The sequence below is a fragment of the Mauremys mutica genome, chromosome 1, assembly GCF_020497125.1.
Source record: "Mauremys mutica isolate MM-2020 ecotype Southern chromosome 1, ASM2049712v1, whole genome shotgun sequence".
NCBI lineage: Eukaryota > Metazoa > Chordata > Testudines > Geoemydidae > Mauremys > Mauremys mutica.
This window is the reverse complement of record NC_059072.1, coordinates 39,961,342-39,987,227: the sequence shown is the minus strand read 5'-3', so window position 1 is coordinate 39,987,227 and position 25,886 is coordinate 39,961,342. Positions and strand designations below refer to the sequence as shown.

Sequence of the window (25,886 nt, the reverse complement as noted above, 5' to 3'; positions counted from 1 at the left end):
TAACCACCAATGGCAACAGAATGATTGCTGGTAAAACGTGACAAAAATCCAGACACAACCATTTAGTCTTGAGAAGCTCCACCAAGTTGAAATCATCCACACTGCTTTAGTTGTGAAAAATTCCAAAGCAACTAGGATACATTCCAAATTGAAGGACACCTATTTGCAGATCTCATTTTAAGTTGTCCCTGCAGTACGAGTTGGATACAAACCTAACTGAAATTTTCCACCAAACCAGTGGTAGGCAAAGTGATCTTACAGTCAAGCTGCCATCACCCTTTCAAGAAATTATTTGAGGAAAGCACAGTTTGCAATTGCTCAATAGCTTGTGAAATAGCTTGTCACAGGAGTTTAATGGTTTCTGCAAGAGGAATTGTAAATATCCTCATTGGAGAAAGGTTTTCCATTCTTAGTTAAGTAATGATCCGGATTAGAAATACATTCATGGGGAAGTTATTTACAACAAGCCAAAGGTCTAAAGTCGTAGTTTAATATTTCAGGCATTACTGTGTTTACTGAATAACTTGTACAAGGTTGACTTGTTCTAATTCATATGAGTTTATAGAGTTTGATGCACAAATAGTACAAGCAATTTTACAGGAAGAAATATCCATACTTTATGAAAATATTTTCTTAAAAATAACTCTATCAATTTTTTCTTTTGTATTCAATTCTCATTTTCCTTATTACCTCAGTTTTCATCCTTCTAGTACCTTCTTAAGGCATTTCCATATTATAATACTATTCTGTAATGTTGCTTACTTACCGTTTCTCTTTATGTATCCCATCCTATGTCTTTGCACCATCAGTTCCTGAAAATTTAGTAAACGTTAAGAACAAATAAAATTAGTTATAATCATGAGTGTGATAGTTTTAACCTTGTGATTCCAGTTAGGTGTTTGTTTTACATCCTGAACAAATAATAAAAACATCATTGCACCATTCTACACAAGAGCTAAAGTATTCAATAACTTATTTCCTTTTTTTGGTAGATCATGTTTCAGTTTCATTAATATTAACCTTTGGAGAGGAAAAGATGTTTTTTGCCTCGGCTACATATCCTTTCTATGACTGTGAAGAAGCAATGAATCTTTCTGAAAATCTGCCGTGAGTATTTTATCTTCTTAACTTCTTGTTTCATCATGCTGTGTGTGTTCAGGTATCTGAACTATTTAGTTAAGGCAGCTGACTCCTTCTATAGTAAACCATCTGGCACAGTCAGCATTCCCTGATAAGTCCTGTTGGCATCCAACTTGCAGATCGAACTCTCAAACTATAGACTCAGACGTCTAAATTATCTGATTTGCAAGCACAAACTTGACCTATCTGGGAATCTAGGGCTTTCAGACCTCACAGATTCAGGCCCAAAGTTCCTATGATCCATATTGTGGCTTTTTCATGCATGCTGCTGTTCAGGCGAAGCAAGTGACCAGACTAGGTTCTTTAATTATTCTCACTATGAAATTGTGAACTCGGCATAGTAAGGATTTTGTAGCAAATTGTTCTACTTTGTATGACTAAAAATGGAGTTTGGAGTTTTTTTTTTTTTTTTTTTTTTGACAATGAAATTTGAATGTTTAGGACCAAAAAAAAAAAAAAACCACCAAGAAATCTTGTCATGACCCATCACATTATATTTGTAGATGCTACTCCTGTGCAAGCAGTAGATGGAATTGCCAGTGGAGGGAACATTTCTGTGAAGACTCATCTTTGGAAGAGGATGTGATTAAACAAAATAAGGTAAAAATTTAAAATTAGAATAAACAGGTTTTATTTGAACACTTGCATATTTTCTGTAGCATTGCTACTAGATCAGTTGGTTGGACTCAACTTTAGAATCCTGATTTTTATTTAAAACTTAACTTCATAAATACAATGTTTTGTGACTTTAAGTGAGGGTGGGAATGTAGAGGTGTGATTAGGGAGGGGAAGCAAGATAGAATAATGTCTTAGGGGATATTTTTGTTCATTTTACTGGCTTGTTTTAATGGGAGGAATAAGATTTCAGGGCTGGGAAAGATAATCGTCTACAGCTTTGGCATATGCTGTAGTTATTTTTAGTGTGTCTAATTTGAAAGGGTGTAATCAAATCTGTCATTTTATTTTAAGCATGGAGTTCTTCAGAACAAGAATGCCATTGTCCAAAGGCTGTTGAGATTTGTTGTGATGGAAGATTTTTATTTTAAATGTTTATCGCCCTAGGAGGAAGATTGCCCACAGTTTCTAAATCCCAACCCTCTAATAATACCAATGGAGTTCCCAACAATAGTTCATTTTGAAGGAAAGAATCTAGAGAATTATCAGGTAAGTGAATTAATTCCAAGTTGTCATTTGACTTAGTTTAATTTCAGAGTTCATCCTAAATTCCTAAGACATTAGTCTGGGTTTCCTCTGAGTAATGTTACTGCTTTCAAACCCCTCCCATTTAAAATGTGCATGTAACTATTCATTATTGTAGGCTGCCCATAAATGAGTAACCCTTGCACTGCCAGGATAATTTTTTTCTCTGTGTTTGCTTTCAGAAATCAAGGATGAACTCCTGACTTCACTGAAGTTAATAGCAAAGCTCATGTTGTCTTCAGTGAAGTTAAAATTTGATCTTGAGCATTTAAATTGTATTAATAAGTAAGGCTGTCAGCTATTTGCGGTTAACTCAAGCAATTAATGCAAAACAAATTAACCAGATTAAAAAAATTAGACATGATTAATCAGTTTTAATCGCACTGTTAAATACTAATAGAATAATTTAAATTTATTATAAATATTTTTGGATGTTTTTCTATATTTTCAAGTATATGTATATTAGTTACAACACAGAATACCATGTGTACAGTGTAAAAAGGTCAGAAAAAATAGTATTTTTAATTCCCCTCATATAAGTACTGTAGTGCAACCTCTTTATTCTGAAAGTGCAGTTGACAAATGTAGCATTTTTTTTACATAACTGCACTCATAAAACAAAACAATGTAAAACTTTAGAGCCTATAAGTCCACAAAGTCCTACTTCTTGTTCAGCCAATCACTAAGAGAAAAAGTTCGTTTACATTTACGGGAGAGAATGCTGACGGCTTCTTATTTACAATATCACCTGAAAGTGAAAACAGGCGTTTGCATGGCACTGTTGTAAATATCTTGTAACGCCGGGTATGTGCCAGATATGCTAAACTTTTGTACGCCCCTTTATGCTCTTTCTTAATCTTTTTTACAGTGCAGATATTTGTAATAAAAAATAATAATTAGGTCTGTCAATTGCAATTAATGCATACGATTAGCTCAAACCAAATTACCATTCATTTTTAATGAGCGTTAATCATGCACCAGGGTGCCATGCTCAGGGAGGCTACATAGTGTGCCTCCGGAGAAGATGTTCCTCTCCTCCCGCTGCCATGCGCCACTGCAGCTCCAGCCTCTTCACCCTACCCCTCATCCCCAAATGGATCCACTCCTAGCCAAGCTGCTCCAGACTGGGAGCCTGCCTCCTGTCTGCTGCACAGAATGTGGACGGGAGGGCTGATATCGGGGTGTCCTCCTACCCATGTAACAGGGGGAGCCTATCTGCTGCTGGCTCAGGCATGAGTGCTGCTGACAGCTGCTGCTGCTGCTCACTGAAAAAGCATTCAGGCTCCCAAGTGCTCTACTTAGAGTCAGTGTGCCCCCAATGTGCCTCTCACCTCCCTCCCCACACACACGTCCCCCAACACCACAAATATTTAAATAAATCGTATTCTATTATTGATTCCGTGTGATTAAAATTGCAGATAATTGTCTATTTTTTAATCTCATGATAAATTTTGATTTTTTTAATTGTTTGACAGCCCTATTAATAAGAAGAAAAAACTAACAAATTTATTTTGCCTCAATTGTTGTGCAAGAGGAGACCATGACTCTTTCACTCAGGATACCCATCTTGGGGAGGGAACCCCAGTTACTAGGAAAAGCCAGATTATAGTAATGGGGGATTTGAGTATTAATAATATAGATAGTTGGATTTATGATGAGCAGTAGAACCGCATGGTAAATTGCCTGGTGAGTGCTAAGGTTGCAGATCTCATGAAATAGCTAGACAGATTTATGTGCAATGCCTGGGGGAAGAGCTGGTGATTCTGGTACCTGTAGGTGATCTTGGCGTAAACCTTCCGTTCATGTCAGGATGAATCAAGGGTAGTGTGTGGTCCTGGATTTGTAGACGTGGCCCACAGATCATGATTTGGCCACTTGTGCAAAATGAGTTTGATACCCCTGCCATAGGCAGGGCCTGGAATGATGAAAATTTCAGTGCGGGGGACCTAGCAGCTACCAGATCTTTTAAAACCTTTCTCTTGTTGGTTAGTACCACAATGTATATCCATTATGTTTCTCCTGGCTTGCCTATTTGAGATCTTTCTGCAGTGACAAATGACAGGCCCCTCAAGGGTGAAGGAAGTTTTCCCTTTTTGTGGTATTTTGAGGTGCCAGCCATCATAGTGAGTTTTAATATCTTCATCAAAAACAAGACTAGAAGAGAGGTGCATTCAGAAGATTTGGGATCTTATGGCTGATGCCTGTTTATCTCCCAGTGAGTGAGGAGAGAGGATAGTTTTGAAAATGCTGTTCATGATTATTGTAATAGGCTGGGGATGGATGAATCACACCCCATAAGATTTCTATTTTGGATTCTTATCTGTACCAAACAAGTTCTTGACCTGGGGACAAATGCGCCTCACTAAATAGAGCTCCTGGTGGAGGCCTTTGTTCAAGAGCAAACAGTGGATCTGTAGGTTGCTTTAAATAGGGGAAACTGTTGTTTTTCTGTCTCTCCCTTTGAAAAAATTCAGTAGGGTATTAAAGTAAATCCAAGCAATTACAGTATCTAAGGGGAAAACTGCTACCAGAACAAGTAGCTCAGAGAGGCACTGAATTGGGAGTTGAATGCTGGTCAGCTGTTCTATTTTTAAATTTTAAGAGAAAATTTAATCTGAGTCCTCAAAAGCCAGGCAGGTTTTCACAGTGTGAAGAACTGAAGTCCCAGCCTTGAAGGTGTGCTAGATAAATTGAACTGTATGTGAGGGCTGTTTTTCCACATCAGAATCTTGGATACAAGGTTCTCCTGTCTGGATGTGCCATCCTCTGCTATAAACATGCATATGTAAAGCACTGGTCAGTGTGTGTTGTCCTATGTACCCAATTCACAGAGGATTCAAGTCTCTGATGGCCTTCAGGCAGCTTGGTTGTTTACATCAAATTGTAGAGATGCATTTTAGTTCTATCAGGAATGTGAGAGGCTGAAATACAGCTTTAGCAACATTATTTGAAGGTTATTGAAAAAAAAAGTGTAAAGTGGAGATGAGTAAGGAAAAAGTCAGCAATATTTCTTCAGGAAGAGGACCTCTGACAAAATTTAGAAATTGGATGATGATAAAAACCTCGTACAACTTCGAATGAGGCAATCCTTTGTGTGTGTTGGGGCTGGGGGAGTGGTGAATGGTGTCTGAGGTGAAAGGGTGGTTTTTAGAACTAGTCAGGAAATTATTTTTGTTTTCCTCAAAATTTCCTGTAGTGAAATATTTGAGGAAATATTTTTGAGTTGGAATATTCTTCAGAAGATTCTGGTGTGGTTTGTTTTTGTTTTTTATTAAAAAATACGGTCAGTGGAAAGCAGCCACTTTTAATGAAAACTTAATTTGTCAAAAATCCAATTTTGCATTAAAAAACCCCTCAGTTTTAACAGAAAAATTTAGACCATCCTAGAGGCCTTGTCTTCATGGCTTTGATGTTTAAATGCATTGGTCAGGATGCTTTGTTTTTAGTTTCTGTAAATACATCTTGTTAGCTATAGTGAAGACATTTTGACCTATTCAGCAGTGAAGTCCTGGGACATTCTCCTGCCCACTGCCTTTATTTAGTTATTTATTTATTTATTTAATTAAAGCTTCAGGAAAGCCTTTTTGGAGCTTGGTAGCCCATTTTCCTCCCTTGGTACCCCATAAGATCTTGTTATGTGGAGGAAAAGGTCCTTCTCCCTTAATAATATTATAATGCTCTTGGGATTTGCAGTGGAGAGAATTGCCTCCTTTGTCTGTCCTCACGCCCAGCCCTTGCATGAATCTTTTGGTGGATGAAAGACTATCCTCTCCCCATTTTTGTCATGGATAAAGGACAACAGGAAGAGAAAACTATTGGTGCCTCTTGCTACAGCTATTAGTTACATAAGCCTTGTGGCCCCCAGGGAGAGCTATCCCTCCTGCTTTTGAGCCGCAGCTACATGTAAAACAAATTTGGGCATCTCTCAGGCCTCAAATTATTTAGATGTCCGCAGCCAGAGAAGGTGGTTTACCTACCCTTGCAACAGGACTGGAGAATTGAGTAACCAAAAAATCTTATACAAAATATTGGGAAGCATCCATCTTGCCATGTACCTCTGGGAGCAGAACCTCCTCCCAGTGCACCGTGAAGATCCTGATTTAAAGGAGGAGTAGGCCATTGAATAAGGTCTCAAAATCCTCCAAAGGCATCAAAAGTGAGGGAGGGCTGCTCCTTGCTGAAGCAAAGGGAGTAGTGAAACTTTCTGGTTTCACACAAAGCTAGCAAAGGTTGGCTCCAGCTTCACTTGAATTCTCAGGTGAGGTTCATGTAGTCCCATGATCACCGTGCCGACGGAACCTGCCTGCTTTAGTTCATAAACCTCCCGTGAGCCTAGAGAATGGGATTCACACAGCTCTGTTCACAACGCAGCTGATGTGGGAAGGCATACTCTAGATAACTTTGAATTTTGTTCTTAACTGCTGAAAATGAGTGCTAGACATTCTCCTACTTTCTTTGTGCTGCTCTGAAGCTTGGCCTTTAAATGGATGTTGAAGAGGCAATGTTGGAGCAAGTAACAGATGATGTTAACACTATCTTTAGCTTTTGTTTTCAGGTGATGATTTAATTGGTTAGCTTTCTACATCTGATCTTATCCCTATCAGCCCGGAGCAGTATATTGCTTATTTACTTTTTATTAAGCTCAGTGGTACTATAAAAATTCTAAGCTGAACATTTCTCTTATATAGGATAGCTCTTTTAAGATTGGAAATGACCAGTTTGAATTTGAGGCGCCTGTTGACAAATCAGATGATGGAAGTTTCTCATTCCAAAGTAAAGAGGTAAATGTTAAAAAAAAAAAATGTTTGTTTAAAAAATATACAACATTTTGTGTCCTGTTGTAATACAGAGTATGTGCATGCGTGCGCATGGCTGGCCCTCAAAGGAGATACACCCTAGTTATGCACCTGTAATGAAGATTCTTCTCCTTTGCCCAAAGGCAAAAGCCTACAGCTTTTGGAATCGTAGTTCCCTAATTCTCTAGTCTTTTTTTTTTTTCTTCCTGATAGCCTTGATTTCAGCATGTATGCTGCTCATGCATTCATTATACTGTGCCTATGGAAAGTCTGGGCCATATGTTTTTGATTCAGCCTGGTCAGACTGATTGAATATTGGACTAAGAGACAGGACTCCTGAGTTCTTCCCTGTCACTGACTCATTGACTTTCCTGTGATTTCGTTTCTCAGTCTGTAAAAATTTCACCGTTCACTGGAATTAAGTGCACTCGGTCTCTGGGTGCCTTTTCAGAAAAGAGAAAATGTATACAAAGTTCTATTATTCTGTTTACCAAGTTATAAATTAGGTTTATAGATTTTATCCTGCTCAGGATAAAGCCTGAGTAAATAAGCTGAAGGCCTACTAGCTCACCTCACAAGATTTTTTTTTTTGAGGATTGATTAATGTCTCTGCAGCTGTTGCATTGATTTATATGATAAGTGTTTTCTTCTTTGTCTCCCCTACTTTTTGAGGCATCGTATTATGGCCATCTTCTTTTAACTACAAGAACTATGATGTGTTTCAGAGCCTCTGAATGCTAATCCTTGTGTAGCCAGAGTGTGTGTAGTTAGGGCGAGGGAGGGCACTACATTGTTGAAGAAACATCAGACCTTTCCTTAGCACATTGAGCGATTATGCTATATTGTCAGTAATAATACATCCTGCTGGTTTGGGAAGGAAGAGTTTTTAGCAAGTCTAGAGCTGGCAATTTCAAACAGTTACTGAAACTCTCTAAATACAATATGCTAGCTACTTGGATACTTACCACTAAATATAAATCAGATCATGAAAATTGATGATCCAATGTCAATTCAGTACTGCTCTCCATTGACCCTTCTAGATTCTGATTGCTATAGATTAAATTAATTACCAAAAGTTTCCCTGGCTACATTTGGCGAAAAACAGAAACAGAGCATAGATTTGAAATGTTTTATATGCTTTCTGAATCTTCATAAATCATGTTAAGAATTATGGGACACAAAAATTAACCTTCCAAAATTAAAATAAGCAGATGCAAATATCTTCCTGTTTCATCTTTTCCAGTTTTCCTATGGCGCAAATGAAACTCTACCACTTAATCTGTTCATTAAAACAGATAAGGTCAAGATTGACAGTAAACTCATGGGTAAGTATGAATTATGGGACTCAGAGGGAGTGAAATTACAGTAAATTGAGATTTATTCCCATAATAAATTTTATCTTCATGACTCCAAGAATGTTACCTTCTCAAGTTTTACTGGTTTTGGTAAAGCATGTAATTAAATCTGGCAGGGCAAAAGTGTTAATACAACTGCATGAATTAAATGTCACTGTTGATAACCTCTTTAAAACTTTGTATATTTAAAGTTTTATATAGAAAATACCTTTAAATCTGATTCTGCTCTGAAAAGCAACTCTCTTAAAAATGGTATTATGAGGTTCCCTTGTTATATCTCAGTAACATGATAGCAAACTTACTCCCTTCATGGGTAAAAAGGTGGCTTTTCTTACTGTCATCTCTACAAACCTCACCAGGGATCTGAAGTCTAAAACTGTGTTCTGGCTCATACATCGTCATCAATGATAGATTCTGCAGTCTTTAGTCTGGTTGACAATGAAAAGCCAGAGAAATATTCTGTGGCAACAAAAAGTATGCAGTCATGATCCCTGCCATGAATTGCTTTTTCATTTAGTTTTATTTATTTATTACCATTTATAATGGCACAAAAAATGACAATTAAATCTATGGTCCTGGTCTTGTAAGCTACTATGTGCTGGCAGAGCCCCATTGAAAACAATGGGCTCCATGTGGGTGCCATAATAACCTGCCCCCCATGTAACAGTTCTTAGGATTAAGATCCTGCAAACACTTTTTACCAGATATAGTGCTTGTTACTATAAGTCCATATGAGTGAGACTAATGTCACTCATAAGTAATGTACCCATGCAGATAAAAATCTTTATACATTATTCCTGGTATATAATAATATTTAAACCGTTTAATTTTGTAGAGGCAGCACAGAAGCAGTGGAGTTTGAGGGATTTCCCTATGTTGCTTCTGCATGGCTGGGAGCACTTGTTAACTCAAGCCATTTCTTCTCCTGTTATGGGGAAATCACATTGTAACAGTGCAGCATCAACATTTCCATGCCAAAGAATTGTGATGTTATAAATCCAGAATCTTACAGCATCTGCAAAGGAGGGGGGGGAGTAAAGAAAGAAAGAAAGAAGGAAAAAAGGAAGCAGTGTTGTTATTAAAGGAAAGCTCTTATTCAAATACAAACCTACAATGATCACAAAGGAAAGGCTGGAAAATACTAGCAAAATGCCTTTTTTTCTCTTTTGTATGAATGTTTTTTTTATCCAAATTCTCCCTTACTTTAAAATTTCCTTACCATGTGAAGTCTATAGCATAATGGTCTTTAAACAATCACACTGCATCTTGAAAGGTACTGACTTTGGAGGAATGGACTTTGCTCAGAAGGTACTCAATTATTTCAATTCCAACGCTTTTGAACTCTCCAGTAAAAAAAACCCCTCTACTTTGTACAACACAAGTGAATACTAAGTTATGATAGCATTTTAAATCTCAGACCACTGGGGGTTTTTGAACAGTATGAAATCCAATATAGCTATTCCTTTTATCTTTTGTCCTTGTTATCAATTACTTCACAGCTTGAATCTAAAGGTGATGGATAAGTCTGAATCTAATGAGTGGCTTTCTGCTCCTGTATTTAATGACAGGTTTCAGAGGGGTAGCCGTGTTAGTCTGTATCAGTAAAAATGACGAGGAGTCCTTGTGGCACCTTAGAGACTAACACATTTATTTGGGCATAAGTTTTCATGGGATATAACCCACTTCATCAGATGCATGGAGTGGAAAATACAGTAAGCAGGTATAAATGTATCCATTTTTTCATGTGCTGTATATTTATACCTGCTTACTGTATTTTCCACTTCATGCATCTGATGAAGTGGGTTATAACCCATGAAAGCTTATGTCTAAATAAATTTGTTAGTCTCTATTGTGCCACAAGGACTCCTAGTTGTTGTTTTTTATCTTTAATGAGTTGGTCAGGGAGTGAAGGATTGTTTAACACTTTAAGACTCTATCTTTCCCTGTCCCTTTCATGCCTCTGGGTGTGAGAGACTTCAAGATGTTGCTGTGCTGACTTTGTTTGAAGAGAAAGGGAGTGAAACTTCCGTTCTAGCAATTCAGTAAATATATTCCTTTGCTTTGTCAGGTTGTCATGTGGTGATGTGGGTGGAGATTGTAGGGTGTGTGAAGGCAAAGGGAGGATTTAACAACCCCGCTTGTTAAAGTTCCTGTGTAAGAACAGTCTATTACCAGTTTGAGTGCTAGATTAGGAAGGCAATCTGTTACATCTTTCAAATTATGTTCATGTTTGTAGATGTGGGAAAAGCTTTCCCAGCTGCAGCCTGTGCTGTCTGTTTCAAGGATAAAGGGAAGTGTTAACTCTCTTGATAAAGTGGGGTTGTCAGTCTGGCACCTTTTACCCAGCACTAAATTTGCTTGTTTGTTTTTTAATTGCAGAATGAATGAGTAAATAAATACTCTGTTTAAAATGACTCAATGACTGAAAAGCTCCATGTCCAAGTGGTTTCCAAATCAAATTAGCTTAGTGTACAAGTAAAAAGAGACTCTCCTCACCCCTCCCATAACTCTTAATACTGCAAACTCAGCTTGGAATCTCAGTCAAGTTAGGTCTTTTTCTACAGTTTCATCATTAATAGTAACAAGGGTCCTACAGCCCACCATAGGCACCCTGTGACCACCAGTGCAACTCCATTACCTTGAATGGGTTCACACTGGTAAAACTGGTTGAATTTTAGAAACCATCATTGATAGTGCACACGAAGGAGTAAAATCCAGGTCTTTCACTCTCAACTGTATTAACACTGCACAGTAATGAAAATAAAAACTGTCATTGAAGTCACCAGTTGAGGCTCTGAATACACCCAGCAAGCACATATGCTGTTTAGTAGGTTCTGTTTTTAAAAACGCGCTCTCCAAGGAAGAACCAGACTGAAGTCATTCAATAACGTGTGTTGCAGAGAGACTGGCTCTACTGGGCACCACTATATTGTGCATGCCTAACAAAGAAAGCACAAAACTGCTGAGGACAGAGATGGAGAAAATGTGTTTTTATATTACTAGTCAGTTAGAAAAGTAATCTGACATGGTCGCCTCTTGAAATTAGCATTAAAAATCTATTGCTGTTACTTCAATGCCTAATTGCTTATTACTAAATTAAGTATCTTCTATTATTCTGCAGTATATAAAAGTGCACTGAACTGATAGAAGTTGGAGAGTGATTTAGCTGGTGCTCTACCCAGCATTCTAATCCTCTGGCTAAAGAAGGGCCGGTGCATGCCCTTTTCAGTCAGACGTTTTGAGGATGGACTTAACCTACGCATTCCAAAAGCAGCCGTTTTCCTCTCCTTCCCAAACCCCCTTCCTCAGCCTCCAGTCAGCAATGTTTACTTGCTGCACTTCACTCTAAGGAAGAACCTTCCTCCAGTGCTTTCATTAATATCACTTGGTAAACTGACTAGCAAGAAGAAAGACAGCTACAGGGCTGCTTGCACTACCCTTCTGTCCTGAGATGGTGTGGCACCTCTTCAACTGATACAGTTTCCACTATAGTAGCTGTCAAGTGCATGTCCAAAAGTTCTCTTCCAAACCTGGGCTTTTCTCATGGTGCTGTAATGCTTGGCTGCATAGCTAGGCTTGAGTTTTACCTACTAAGGCTGATTTTGCGTGGTGATCATGTATCACAGCCTAGCTCCATGGTCTTGGCAAAGCACATTGAAGGGGTATGATTTGTTGAGCACACTGTGCACTTTAACATAAACTAGGTACATTTTAGTTCATGCCAGCAGGGTCTACACAGAGCAGTTAGAGCAGTTTACAGATCACACCCCTCTAATGTGTTTTGCTGTACCACATAGACAACCCTAAGGTCCAAGGTAAGCTGTGATTCTCTGGGAATGTTGGTGCATGGCTCGATAAAAGGAGCCCTGTTCAGTAGCTAGCCAGCATGACAGTTGTGCTACAGTCTCTATGGGATGATTGGCTCTGTTAGTTGCTAGGTTACCCACTGTGATTTAACTGCATATTTTGCAGAAGGGACAGTGCATACTTAGGGGGTGTCAACTCAGGAGGAAATGAATTGAAAACCATGAGACAGTTCACTTACTGAAAGGGAATAATAAAAGACCAGGAATAAATTAATGAGTACTGCCTGGGTCTACAGAAACCACTAGATTTCCTGAATGCTTCCAGGGAGATTTTTAAAGTGTTGATTTTGGCCTAGAAAGTCCTAAATGACCTGGGAGCACCTTACTTGAGAGATTTCAGAGTAGCAGCTGTGTTAGTCTGTATCCGCAAAAAGAACAGGAGTACTTGTGGCACCTTAAAGACTAACAAATTTATTGAAGTTAGTCTTTAAGGTGCCACAAGTACTCCTGTTCTTTTTACTTGAGAGAGACTCTCTCCCTGTGATACACTGATGCGTCTGTGATCAGCAGAGGTGCTGATACTGGATCACTCTCAATACAATAGAGGGGGCCTTCTTGGGACTTTGGACTCTGGAATACTCTCCTCTCTTCTCCTATCTAAAATAGCCTGGATTTTTAATGGCTGATGTACAGGGGCTGTAGTATTTGAAGAGCTACTCCCTGGTAAAATGAGTGAACAGATTGAGCTGTATTTGGATTTCTAATTTTAAATAATTGGTAGGTTGTTCAAAGCTTGTGTATGGAAGCTTTTATTGTGCTAAATTGACAGAAAGTAAATAAGTAAATAGAGCTTCTTGGTTCTCAAAAAATACCTTTTATATAGCTAAATACACTGTGCTTTGGGCAGGATTGGCCTATTGAATTGGAAGACTCTGGCCATGACATTACAGGTTTTCTTCCCCATCGTCTTGTTAAGAGAGCATATCTGAAACAATAATTGACTTGACACTGCACTTGTACATCTTTTTATAATTGTCATTTTAGTGACTTTATACAACTGCTCTTATGGCCGAAGTGACTGCAGCTTGTGTCTTGCGGCTGACCCTGGCTACGAATGCGTCTGGTGTGAAGAAGAGGGCAAGCCACACAAATGCATTTATAAGAATCTGTGTAAAACTTCTACAAACACATGCCCTCATCCAGTCATTACTCGGGTAAGATGATTGTTTTTCTGCCTACCAGTATATTGTCTTTTCATGAAGATGTCTCTGAGAACATTGCATGCTGAAAGAAGGCTTTCTCAAAACATTTAAATAAGCTTCTAAATTAGCTGCCACGAGATGGTATTGGCACGGTGTGTCTGCAAAGCTTGCCAACAAGAGAGATCTATCGCAATGTGGTTGAAACCATGCTAGCAGTACGTACTTAAACATGGTTGTTGGTACCAGGGAGTTAGCAGAGTTTACTTGACCATTATGGATATATTCTTATCTGAGCTCTGTGCTAACCAAGCATGCTGTAGAGCATACCCTAGACCAGTGGTCTCCAACATTTTTACACCCAAGATCACTTTTTGAATTTAAGAGCAACCCAGGATCTACCCCGCCCCTTCCCTAAAGCCCCGCTCCACTCACTCCATATCTCCCTCTCTCCGTCACTTGCTCTTCCTCCCCTCACTCACTTTCACATGGCTCCATGCACTGCCCCTCTCTGCAAGCACCGCCCCTGCAGCTCCCATTGGCCTCAGCTCCCCGTTCCCAGCCAATGGGCGCTACAGAGGCAGTGCTTGCAGAGAGGCTTCTGGCTCCCTAGCTGTTGACTTTCTTGGGTAGAGACCCACATGTCTCTCCCTCGTGACCAGGATATTTCCATGCTGAACAGTTCCCCACCTTCACTGTGTTATTCCCAGAAAAAGACAGACTGAGACAGAAGAGACCTACTCAGTATTACAGAGAAAATGAGGGCAGGGGACTGGACTCGATGACCTCTCAAGGTCCCTTCAGTCCTAGAATCTATGAAAAAGTATTAAAACAGCAAAAGAATCTACACACATGCTAAGAGATTCCCCTGGCCCCTAAAACTGTCTCCAACATGGGCTCTGTCAAGTGAGTCCCTCAAACCTCTGAGAGGAATCTCTTTTGTGGTCACAAGGTCATAATAACCTCAGCTCAGAACAAGGACCAGTCTTATAGCACCTCAGTAGGCCAAGTCTTTCTCACCCTTTCTTTAAGGATTAGGCACTTCCATGGACCAGAGGTCCTATTTATTTGCTGGATCAGAAGGAAGGTGTTGAGTCAGCTTAATTTCAGGCTATTTATTCAAAAATCCATGCATCTCCCCATGTAGTAGACCATTGTTGCATGAGGATGGGCTAGTAGTTGCCATTCAAAGTTGATAGTCCTAGTTGTTCTCAGTGATGGTACTTCAGCGAAGTATTAAATGCCTTCCCCCACCAGGGCAGCTGTCCGAACTGCTGTACAATAGGCTCTAGTACTCTGAGATTAAAAAGCTGAAAGGGCTTTCTGGAACTACTACACAGAAACTGGTAGACAGGTGAATTATCAGAACATTGGAAGGTTCAGATAAGTTTCAAATTCAGATGCTTGTCTGAGCTTTGGAAATCCACCTCTACCACGGGGACCCTTTTTGGTCCTTATCTTCAATCACAAATATGATGATAATGTTGACTCCTCTCATCTGATACAGTAGGGACTGATAGCAGATTAGCAGAAGCTTCTGTGATCATAGAATCATGGAATTCAAGATCAGAAGGGACCATTATGATCATCTAGTCTGACCTCCTGCAAGATGCAGGCCACATAGCCGATCCACCCACTCCTGAACTAATTCTCTCCCTTGACTCTGCTGTTGAATGCTCCAAATCATGATTTAAAGACTTCAAGTAGCAGATAATCCACCAGCAAGCGACCCCTGCCCCATGCTTCGGAGGAAGGCGAAAAACCTCCAGGGCCACTGCCAATCTATCCTGGAGGAAAATTCCTTCCCGACCCCAAATATGGCGATCAGCTGAACCCCGAGCATGTGGGCAAGACTCTCCAGCCAGACCCTCTGGAAAAAGCTAACAATATCCCAACATTGACCCTTTGTACTAATTACCAGGGTGGCACGTTATTGACCTATTGACTAAACCCGTTATCCTATCATACCATCCCCTCCATAAACTTACCCAGCTTAATCTTAAAGTCATGGAGGTCCTTCGCCCCCACTGTTTCCCTCGGTAGGCTGTTCCAGAATTGCACTCCTCTGATGGTTAGAAACCTTCGTCTAATTTCAAGCCTAAATTTCCTGACTGACAATTTATATCCGTTTGTCCTCGTGTCCATATTAGCACTGAGCTGAAATAATTCCTCTCCTTCCCTGGTATTTATCCCTCTGATATATTTAAAGAGTGCAATCATATCTCCTCTTATCCTTCTTTTGGTTAAGGAAAACAAACCGAGCTCCTCAAGTCTCCTTTCATACGACAGGCTTTCCATTCCTCGGATCATTCTAGTGGCCCTTCTTTGTACCCATTCCAGTTTGATAGGCCTTTGTGCACCATTCTTTGTGTCCCAGAGTCTACTGTGCATCTGATATGGTCCTCCAAGCAGAAATGATTACAAAACAAAACAAATCCACGTGCACATGCAAACAACAGGAAGGATAAATGCAAATGCTCTTGAATTAGCTAGAAATGCTCCCCCAAGTGGTGCAATTCAGTCTAATAAATCTCAATACATCATTTAAAGAATGTGATATTTTGAAAAATAAGCACAACAAAATTATAAAAAGGATCAAACACCAGGTAGGAATTTTGTATACAATAGGTACAGTCTGCTGGGGGCTTTGTTGTAATAAACTGTTATAGAATCCTATGTTTGCAGTGATATAGCTGTGTTGGTCCCCGGTTATTAGAGAAACAAGTTGGGTGAGGTTCCATGTACGTGCAAAAACTTGTCTCTTTTACAAACAGAAGTTGGTCCAGTAAAAGATATTACCTCATCCACCTTGTGTATCTCATAGAATTTTATTGCTATTGGAGATTTGAAATCTACAACAGGTTACAATTGCTTCTGTACTTCTAACTAAGCATGTAATTTAAGTGGTTTCTTAGCCTCTTTTTTATGAGGCCTCTGTAATAAAAAAAAAAACCTGTATTTTTAACACAAAAGTGTAGACTGCAAGGTGATGTGGATTTAAACCATATGAAAGAGCAGCACCATCATCGTAATTTTCAAATTTGCTTTCTTTTTTCCCCTCACAGATTGAACCAAAGACTGGGCCACTAAGTGGTGGAATCCTTTTGACCATAATGGGATCTAATTTGGGTATAAAAGCTGAAGATGTCAAAAGTATAACCGTGGCAGGCACAGAATGTCTTTTCAAAGAGGAGTTCTACTCTGTTTCCACCAGGTACTTGCTGATGTTTTCTGTGAGAGATTTTAGAGAAAAGATTTCCGTGCAATCATCAGGAAGTATTAATACAAGAGGCAGTAATACAGTGTTACCTAAAATCGTTAGTTCTGACATCTCTCAGGATTTATACAAAACCACGTTACATAACGGGTAGCCAAACTGTGGCTCAAGAGCCCCATGCGGCTCTTTTACCATTAAAGTGCGGCTTGCAAGCCCCCCACTCTTCCCCGTCCTCTGCCTACCAGATTGGAGGGGTGGGGAGCTCAGAACCTCTGCCTTGCAGTGGGGTGGTGGAGTAAGGTCTTCTGTCCAGCGGGGAGAGGAGTCTCGGGGCTTCAGCCCTCCAGGTTGCACCTGCCAGTGCTTGAGGCTTCAGCGGGAGTGGGACTGAAGCCCCGAGCCCCAGCTCCTGTTAGGGAGCCCCGGCTCTCGAACTTCTGAAGACTGTCGTATGCGTCTCGGAGGGTCAGTAATTTTGGCCACCCGGTTTATATAACCACTTGTACACAGAAACAGATTTGTCACATTGAGTGCTTTCTTAAGCTTGTAATAGATTTGTTTGTTTGTTTGAAAAGCTGTCCTAAATATTTACTACATATGTCTAAAAACTATTTGTTTGTTGCTTAAATTAAAGTCATCATAGCCATTTAGCCCAAGTCTTATCAAATAGATAATTTCAAGATTAAATCAGTTTTGAGATGAGCTCATGAAAAGTGCTATGTAAGGAATAGGTGGTGATATTAGTAGAAGCAAGCAAACAGTTGAACCGAGATGACTGATAATTGTTTATATTTAAAACTATGCAGTTGAACCTTGACTCTCTTTTGGGTTATTTTAACTGTATTACAGTAACTCCTGTTTTTTAATCTGTTTAACAGGAACTTTTGAAATGTTTAGGTAGTGGCTAGTTTTTGAGAACTCAGTCGATGGATTTGGAAGTTTCAGGGCTTTTCTACACTGCCCCACAGTTCCAACTGTGAGGGTAGGCACTGCTATTCACACCCCCATAGTCTGAATGTCAGGCAATGTCCCAAGAATCTTGAGAATAATTTTTGGTCGGAACAGAAATCTCTGTACACACGAGTTTCTCAGTGGCTGTTTTTACACTTATCCATACGTGCAACATCATCCTCAGATGCACCTCTTTCTTTCCCGTCCCAAAGTATTTGCAGAAGCATCACAATCACAGTATAGCCATAAAAGAATTCCCCCCAATGTCCTTGATTTTGTGCCTTTTCTAAAGCTTTGTGATTTAGACACATGGAGAGAAGCCAGATTTTAGGTGACTGTATCCTTGTATCTCAGCAATGTTTCTACTTTGTTTAGCTCGGTCAGTGTGGTAAAAGGAATGAATGTATACAACTTGCATACTGTAATTTAAATCTAGGTGTGTCTAAGGGTTGAAAAAATAAGGTATTCCAAAAGCAATTTAGAACACATGCCTGTAACTTTATTTTTGTACCACTTTCCATTCGCTTTGCACATTTTTTGGTGTTTTACATTTTTCTTTTTTTGGATGCTTTAGAAATCTTCAATCTTTCCCTTTGCTTCGCTTTTTCTTTAGTAAAATGTTTGATGTTTTAGGAGACAATATTGTCTATTTAGTAGAGAGGAAGAGAGAATCAGGAGACCTGGGTTCTCTTTCTAGCTCAGCTATTGACTTAATGTGTGACCTTGGACGACAACACTTTTTGTCTCTCTGCCTCAGTTTCCCCATGTGTAATATAGAGGGATACTCCTACTTACCTACCTCTAGAAATGGCTTACTGATTCTCAGATTAAAGGCACTATTATACACCAATACAAAGCCATTTTAAAAAAAACCCTGTTATCCTGCCACTACTAACAGCACCACTGCATATTTTATATTATAATGACCACTTCTCCCTGTCAACTTCTAGTAGTTGACACATTTTGCGAATTCTTCTGAAGGTAACATTTCCTGTCTGTGCCTGACAAGAAGACGTAGCTTTCAAGAACACAGTAAAAATTATGAGGAACTGAGTGCAGGTTCCAGCAGCAATATGTAAGCCAAGGTTTACAAGAATTTGGAAAATTTTGTCCACGTGCCAGGACTCCGACAGATAATTCTGGAGTGATCTGCCATGGGACTTGACAACCCTTTATTTAGGTCGTAATTTAAGTACATTATACTGGGAAGAGTGATTTTCATATTTAATTCTTTCTTAATAGATAATAGTACATTGTTTAAAGAAGAATAGCAATCATCCCAAGACTGAAAGAGCCAAAAAAAAGAGAAACTCACCAAAAAATGCTCTTTAGTGTGCTACTTGATTACTAGTGTGAGTTTGATCTGTCAATAGTGACCAAAAGTCACTGCCATTCAATAGCTGCTTAGTAGTCACTGTGTAGCGTTGGCGGTCCACAGCTTTGGTCCTAATGGATAGAGGACTGAAGTATCCTCTCTCACCCTTAGGGGATGGTCTCTTCATGACAAGGTTGAGGTGCAGTGAGATATGGTGAGGAAACTTGCACTTCTGCTTGTGCTCCATATGGTAGCTAAATAAAGACTTCAGATTCTAATGCTGTCAGAGTGATGCCTTATGTGTGCATTAAGATCCACTTTTTTCAACAGATGAAATGGAGAAAATTATAAACTTACTGGTACACTTGCATTATTTCTGATTAGGATTGTGTGTCAAGTTGGAAACGTCTCAGTACCCTCACAAGGTGAAATTGAAGTTGATATAAATGGAAAACAAGGTAGCTCAACAAGTGAAGTGCAATTTACATACCAAGTAAGTATGTTCTATAGTGTTCTATGTGTTTCTTGTGTTTTACCATTGGGACAAACAGAAGTGATTGTATTTTGGAGACTTTATTTCAGAAACAGAAATATTGGTCTCTGCTCATTCAAGTTGGAAAACACACTCAAAGGTTTTAATATACAATAGAAGCAATGAAGATCCCTTTGAACAGCAGATACAGAGCCTTGAAATAGGGCAATGCTGCCTACAGTTCAAATGACAAAAACTATGGTAGAGAAAAAGCATCTGTAATGAACCTAGGTATTGTGTCATTGCCGAACAAAAAACTCAACATTGAAAAATTAGGCATTCTTTAGACATGGTAATTGCACTAGTTTTTTCATCAGTGTGTTTAGATTAGCCAGTATTCTTAATCATTACAATTAATGTGTAGCCACTGAAGAATAAGTAATGATGCTGCACATTTTAATTTAATATTTTTCAACAGATTGTTTTGTTCAAAAGCACGGCGTGCTCGGAAATAAGCAGTGCCACAGACAGCATGGGGTGCAGCACATTACACATGCGATTTGCTTTGATTGTCACTATACTGAAGGAAAGTCCTCAACTGCATCCTAATTGCTGTGCCCCAGTGTGGTGCCTAGTTGTAGTTGTTGCAGCCTAGGGCTTTAGTAGCCTGTGTTGTAGATTCTAGTGGCTTTAGCTGTATATGTGTGGTCACTAGAAGATAATATGGATCTGTTATAAGGGAGAGGTTTAAATAATCCCATTATCAGATTTGATAGGTTAAAAGTAAAGCCTATAAAACACAGCATGTGAGGGTTGCGTTTTACTCCTGTCCTTCCCCCTCTCCCCCCATGCAGTTTTAACTTCCATGCTATTAACTCTTAAGAACCCCGGAACAACAAATGTGAGGGAAGAAGTGGGACCCAGCAGTGAAAGGTGGGGCAAGTCTAGAATGGCAGCCAGTGGAGCAGGGTAGGGTCCTTGTAGAGAGAAGGCAAGTCAACTCACTGTTTCCAGCACAGCTCCTCCTCTTGCTAGTCATAAATCTGCTCTTTCTAGAATCATAGAATCAAAGAATATCAGGGTTGGAAGGGACCTCGGGAGGTCATCTAGTCCAATTCCCTGCTCAAAGCAGGACCAATCCCCAACTAAATCATCACACCCAGGGCTTTGTCAAGCCTGGCCTTAAAAACCTCTAAGGAAGGAGATTCCACCACCTGCCTAGGTAACCCATTCGAGTGCTTCACCACCCTCCTAGTGAAAAAGTTTTTCCTAATATCCAACCTAAACCTCCCCCACTGCAACTTGAGACCATTACTCCTTATTCTGTCATCTGAGAACAGTCTCTTTGGAACCCCCTTTCTGGTAGTTGAAAGCAGCTATCAAATCCCCCCTCATTCTTCTCTTCTGCAGACTAAACAATCCCAATTCCCTCAGCCTCCCCTCATAAATCATGTGCCCCAGCCCCCTAATCATTTTTGTTGCCCTCTGCTGGACTCTTTCCAATTTTTCCACATCCTTCTTGTAGTGTGGGGCCCAAAACTGGACACAGTACTCCAGATTAGGCCTCACCAATGTTGAATAGAGGGGAATGATCTGCTGGCAATGCCCCTACTTATACAGCCCAAAATGCCATTAGCCTTCTTGGCAACAAGAGCACACTGTTGACTCGTATCCAGCTTCTCGTCCACTGTAACCCTAGGTCTTTTTCTGCAGAACCACTGCCTAGCCACTCGGTCCCTAGTCTGTAGCAGTGCCTGGGATTCTTCCGTCCTAAGTGCAGGACTCTGCACTTGTCCTTGTTGAAGCTCATCAGGTTTCTTTTGGCTCAGTCCTCTAATTTGTCTAGGTCGGTCTGTATCCTATCCCTACCCTCCAGCGTATCTACCACTCCTCCAAGTTTAGTGTCATCTGCAAACTTGCTGACAGTGCAGTCCACGCCATCCTCCAGATTATTAATGAAGATATTGAACAAAACCATCCCCAGGACCGACCCTTGGGGCACTCCACTTGAAACCAGCTGCCAACTAGACATGAAGCCGTTGATCACTACCCGTTGAGCCCGACGATCTAGCCAGCTTTCTATCCACCTTATAGTCCAATCATCCAGCCCATACTTCTTTAACTTGCTGGCAAGAATACTGTGGGAGACCGTATCAAAAGCTTTGCTAAAGTCAAGGAATAACACGTCCACTGATTTTCCCTCATCCACAGACCCAGTTATCTCTTCATAGAAGGCAATTAGGTTAGTCGGGCATGACTTGCCCTTGGTGACTCCATGCTGACTGTTCCTGATCAATTTCCTCTCCTCTAAGTGCTTCAGAATTGATTCCTTGAGGACCTGCTCCATGATTTTTCAAGGGACTGAGGTGAGACTGACTGGCCTGTAGTTTCCCAGATCCTCCTTCTTACCTTTTTTAAAGATGGGCACTACAGTAGCCTTTTTCCAGTCATCCGGGACCTCCCCTGTTCGCCATGAGTTTTCAAAGATAATGGCAAATGGCTCTGCAATCACATCCGCCAACTCCTTTAGCACCCTTGGATGCAGCACATCCGGACCCATGGACTTGTGCTCATCCAGCTTTTCTAAATAGTCCCGAACCACTTCTTTCTCCACAGAAGGCTGATCACCTCCTCCCCTTGTGCTGCCCAGTGCAGCAGTCTGCGAGCTGACCTTGTTCGTGAAGACAGAGGCAAAAAAAGCATTGAGTACATTAGCTTTTTCCACATCCTCTGTCACTAGGTTGCCTCCCTCATTCAGTAAAGGGTCCACACTTTCCTTGACTTTCTTCTTGTTGCTAACATACGTGGAAAAAAAAACTTTGTGTTACTCGTAACATCTCCCGCTAGCTGCAACTCCAAGTGTGATTTGGCCTTCCTGATTTCACGCCTGCATGCCTGAGCAATATTTTTATAGTCCTCCCTGGTCATTTGTCCAATGTTCCACTTCTTGTAAGCGTCTGTTTTGTGCTTAAGATCAGCAAGGATTTCACTGGTTGCCTGCTATATTTACTATTCTTTCTACACATCAGGATGGTTTGTTCCTGCAACCTCAATAAGGATTCTTTAAAATACAGCCAGCTCTCCTGGACGCCTTTGCTCCTCATGTTGTTCTCCCAGGGGATCCTGCCTATCAGTTTCCTGAGAGAGTCAGAGTCTGCTTTTCTGAAGTCCAGGGTCTGTATACTGCTGCTCTCCTTTCTTGCTTGTGACAGAATCCTGAACTCGACCATCTCATGGTCACTGCCTCCCAGGTTCCCATCCACTTTTGCTTCCCCTATTAATTCTTCCCGGTTTGTGACCACCCCTTTGCTCCCCCTTTCATATATCTCATTTTTCATATAAATATCTCCTGTCTGTGTGTTCCATTCTATGCATCCGAAGAAGTGAGCTTTAGCTCACGAAAGCTCATGCTACAATAAATTTGTTAGTCTTTAAGGTGCCACAAGTACTCTCATTTTTCTCTGAAACTTTCCTGCATCAATCATCACTCTCCTTACCTAGACATCTCCACAAGTTCCCAAAACTGCCATATTCATCTATCTCAGTTGTAATGTTTAAGATTTCTGGAGCAGGGACTATATCAGTAGAGCATAAAAGGGATGGGGGCTTCGCAAGAGAGATTGTGTTGCTCAAAAAAAAACCAAGCCTGAATATGGGAAAAGAGATGATACTTTGGGGCTTCATATTTCCACCATGTATGTCTCTACTTACAAAATGTGCAGCAATGCCAAGTAGCACCAAATTTGAAAGGGTAATGCTGAGTACCTTAAGCTGAGAGGCCGACCTCTTGTTTGGCTTGTCTTCCCTATCTTTCCATGAGGAAACGCAGACCGCTTCTGACAGCAGAAATAAAATTAGTATGTAGTTGTCACACATACTTGTACACGTCTACAAGTGTGGAATGGTCCTTTCTGGCTTCTGGCGTGGCAACAGAAGGTCAAAACAGACAATCTAGTCTGTTTATATGGTCTTAAAAGCTTCTGTTTTGGCACGGTTTGGAATCTTATTTGTTCATTGTGGGTAGGTACTCTACAAGAATGCTCATCAGACTTTTTTTTAGTAGAAAGAAGACATTTGTTTTGTTTTAAAAGTATCCAACTTATTCAGTATTTCTACATGTGGGGAATAAATTCCTCTTTTAAAATAAATACAATTTCTGCTGTGTATTTCTACTGTTTTGTTTCTTTCTTGGATACGTTAACCTGCTGTTCTCCTACTGGGAAAGATGGTAATGTGTGTCCGTAATCCATTTAGAGCACCCCTAGCATATCAAATAGATTAAAGTTAAACATTCAGTGATAATTTTAAAAAATGTTATGGTTACACAAAAACATAAGCGTAGCATTAAATAAAATAAGACAACACAGACCAGTTCAGTTCCTCTCTGCAGCAGTCCCTTGTACATAAAGGCTTGCATGTTGTCAAATGTTTCTAGTCTGTCTTCCCTTTTACAGCATCCTTTCATATGCAACTAAGTGCAGTAAAATTCCTTCCATGCCTTGTAAATCACTACCAACCTTTCCACTTGAAATTAACTATTAGGAGTCCTGCTCCACCGAAGTCACTGGTCCTTTTGCCATTGACTTCCGTGTAAACAGAATCAGGCCATAAGTTAACAATGACTTGAACATTCTCTTGTCAGTTTTAATATAGCCACTCCTGGTACAATGGAAATAAAATGCTACTTCTAATTTCTCAGTGTCCAGCCATGCCAAACATCTGGAAGAGCTCTAGACGTCTGTACCAAATGAAATAGCAGCACCTGAACAGCCAAAAGCCAAACCAGTTTTCTTTCGCTTTATCTGACTGGTTGCTTGTTGCTGTGGCAGTGAGTCACAATATCAAACTACAAAGCGACTAAGAGTACTACTCCTGGGGGAATACTGTGCCAAACAATTAAATATTCTGCACACAGTATTTTAAAATTCTGCATATTTTGTCAAAATAACACAATATAATCATACCAGTTTCAATTATTTTGGTAACTTATTTCATAATACCTGTCAGCAAGTATGTTATTAACAATATAGACAACAAAAATGATTCCTCCGAGGAGCAGAGAGTTAAAGAAACCACCTACAGCAGCCCAGTTCCTGTTTCTCTGTTATGCTTTTGTTGGGCAGCTCAGTCTGGGTGTGTCTCACATTCCAGCTGGGTGCATCTTGGGGGAAATTCTGTCCCTCCAGCCTTAGACACCCACACCCTCTACCCCCCAGAGCCCAGGGATCCAGAGAAAGAAACAGCCTGATGCTGTGTCCTGGGCTTGTATGGAGTTTCATGCATGCCGCCTCCTTCCTTCAGGACGTGCTGGGAACCCTCCAGCTTTCTTTCCCCCACCCCTCTTACACCCTGGGCAATGTCCTGTATTTGTGAGCTGGAGAGCTCGGCCTGGCTGTGTCCAGCAGCCCCTAGTGGTGGCCAGAAGCTCTAAAGCACCAATTCTGCGGGGGAAAATGAAATTTCTTCTCAGAACATTAATTCTTCGTAAATTCATCATTCCACAGTCGTGAAGAATTCTCCTAGAAGTAGTACCTTTCATCTGTACATGAGTGAAGTTTGCTAATTATATACAAACAACATTAGTCCTTCTCAAAATAAAGGCTCCTATTGGGGTTAGATCTTGAGTCCTAGCCTGCATGTCTGGATGACCATGAGGCTGAAATGGTTGAGGATAGAAGGATAGTCACCAACGCAAAAGCATTTTACACCTAGTTTTGGTGATCTCCAATGTCAAGTTCCGGGTCAGGCATCTTTAAGTACAGCTTTTTCTCTATGTAAGGCAAATAACGGCATATTCCTTAAAGTAAAAAGGAAAGAGAATAGCACTATAGACAAAAGCTTGCAAAATTGCTTTTGAACACATTTATTTAGCCATCGGATGCACTATAGAGAATACTTTAAAGGAAACTTAGAAGCTGTTAACCTCTACATTAGTACAAAACACACAGACTCTTTTCCTTAACTAAATGAGCTGGTTGGCTAGCCGAGTCACTGAAATGGGGGAGGGAGAGGCCAAGTTAGAGCCAAATTTTTGTGTGTGTGTGTGTGTGTGTGTGTGTGTGTGTGTGTGAGAGAGAGAGAGAGAGAGAACGAACACTAACGTGGCTGGTGAGCTTAATCCCCAAAGCCCCCGCACCTCAACACTATCCAAAGTTGTCATCTTCCTCAGATATTTTTCCGTGTACTTGAGGCTCTTTCTTCACTTGCCCAATCAAGAGCAAAGCAGATATTCAGGGAGCTTTTAGCCATCACAGCGCCATTTTAGCAAGGCAGTTATGGGACTTGTAGTGTTCTCATCCACTCCATTATTCATAACCACCAGTCTCTCTCTCTCTCTCTCTCTCTCTCTCTCTCTCTCAGCTGCTTCATATGCTTCATTACAACACCCTGCTTGTTCTCTGGCCTGGAAGACTAGTAGCCAGCTTCTTTGGGGTC

General features: G+C 40.3%; 1 protein-coding gene across 1 annotated transcript in view; it reads left to right on the top strand.

The window, feature by feature from the left end:
• Window positions 1-25,886, top strand: part of PLXNB2 (plexin B2) — a 335,252-nt gene that overhangs the window by 263,281 nt on the left and 46,085 nt on the right. The window contains exons 10-17 of the mRNA XM_045031102.1: window positions 993-1,107; window positions 1,644-1,740; window positions 2,203-2,304; window positions 7,029-7,121; window positions 8,380-8,461; window positions 13,342-13,511; window positions 16,562-16,710; window positions 19,364-19,472. Coding sequence (XP_044887037.1) covers window positions 993-1,107; window positions 1,644-1,740; window positions 2,203-2,304; window positions 7,029-7,121; window positions 8,380-8,461; window positions 13,342-13,511; window positions 16,562-16,710; window positions 19,364-19,472 — 917 coding nt within the window. The remainder of the gene's footprint in view (window positions 1-992; window positions 1,108-1,643; window positions 1,741-2,202; window positions 2,305-7,028; window positions 7,122-8,379; window positions 8,462-13,341; window positions 13,512-16,561; window positions 16,711-19,363; window positions 19,473-25,886) is intronic.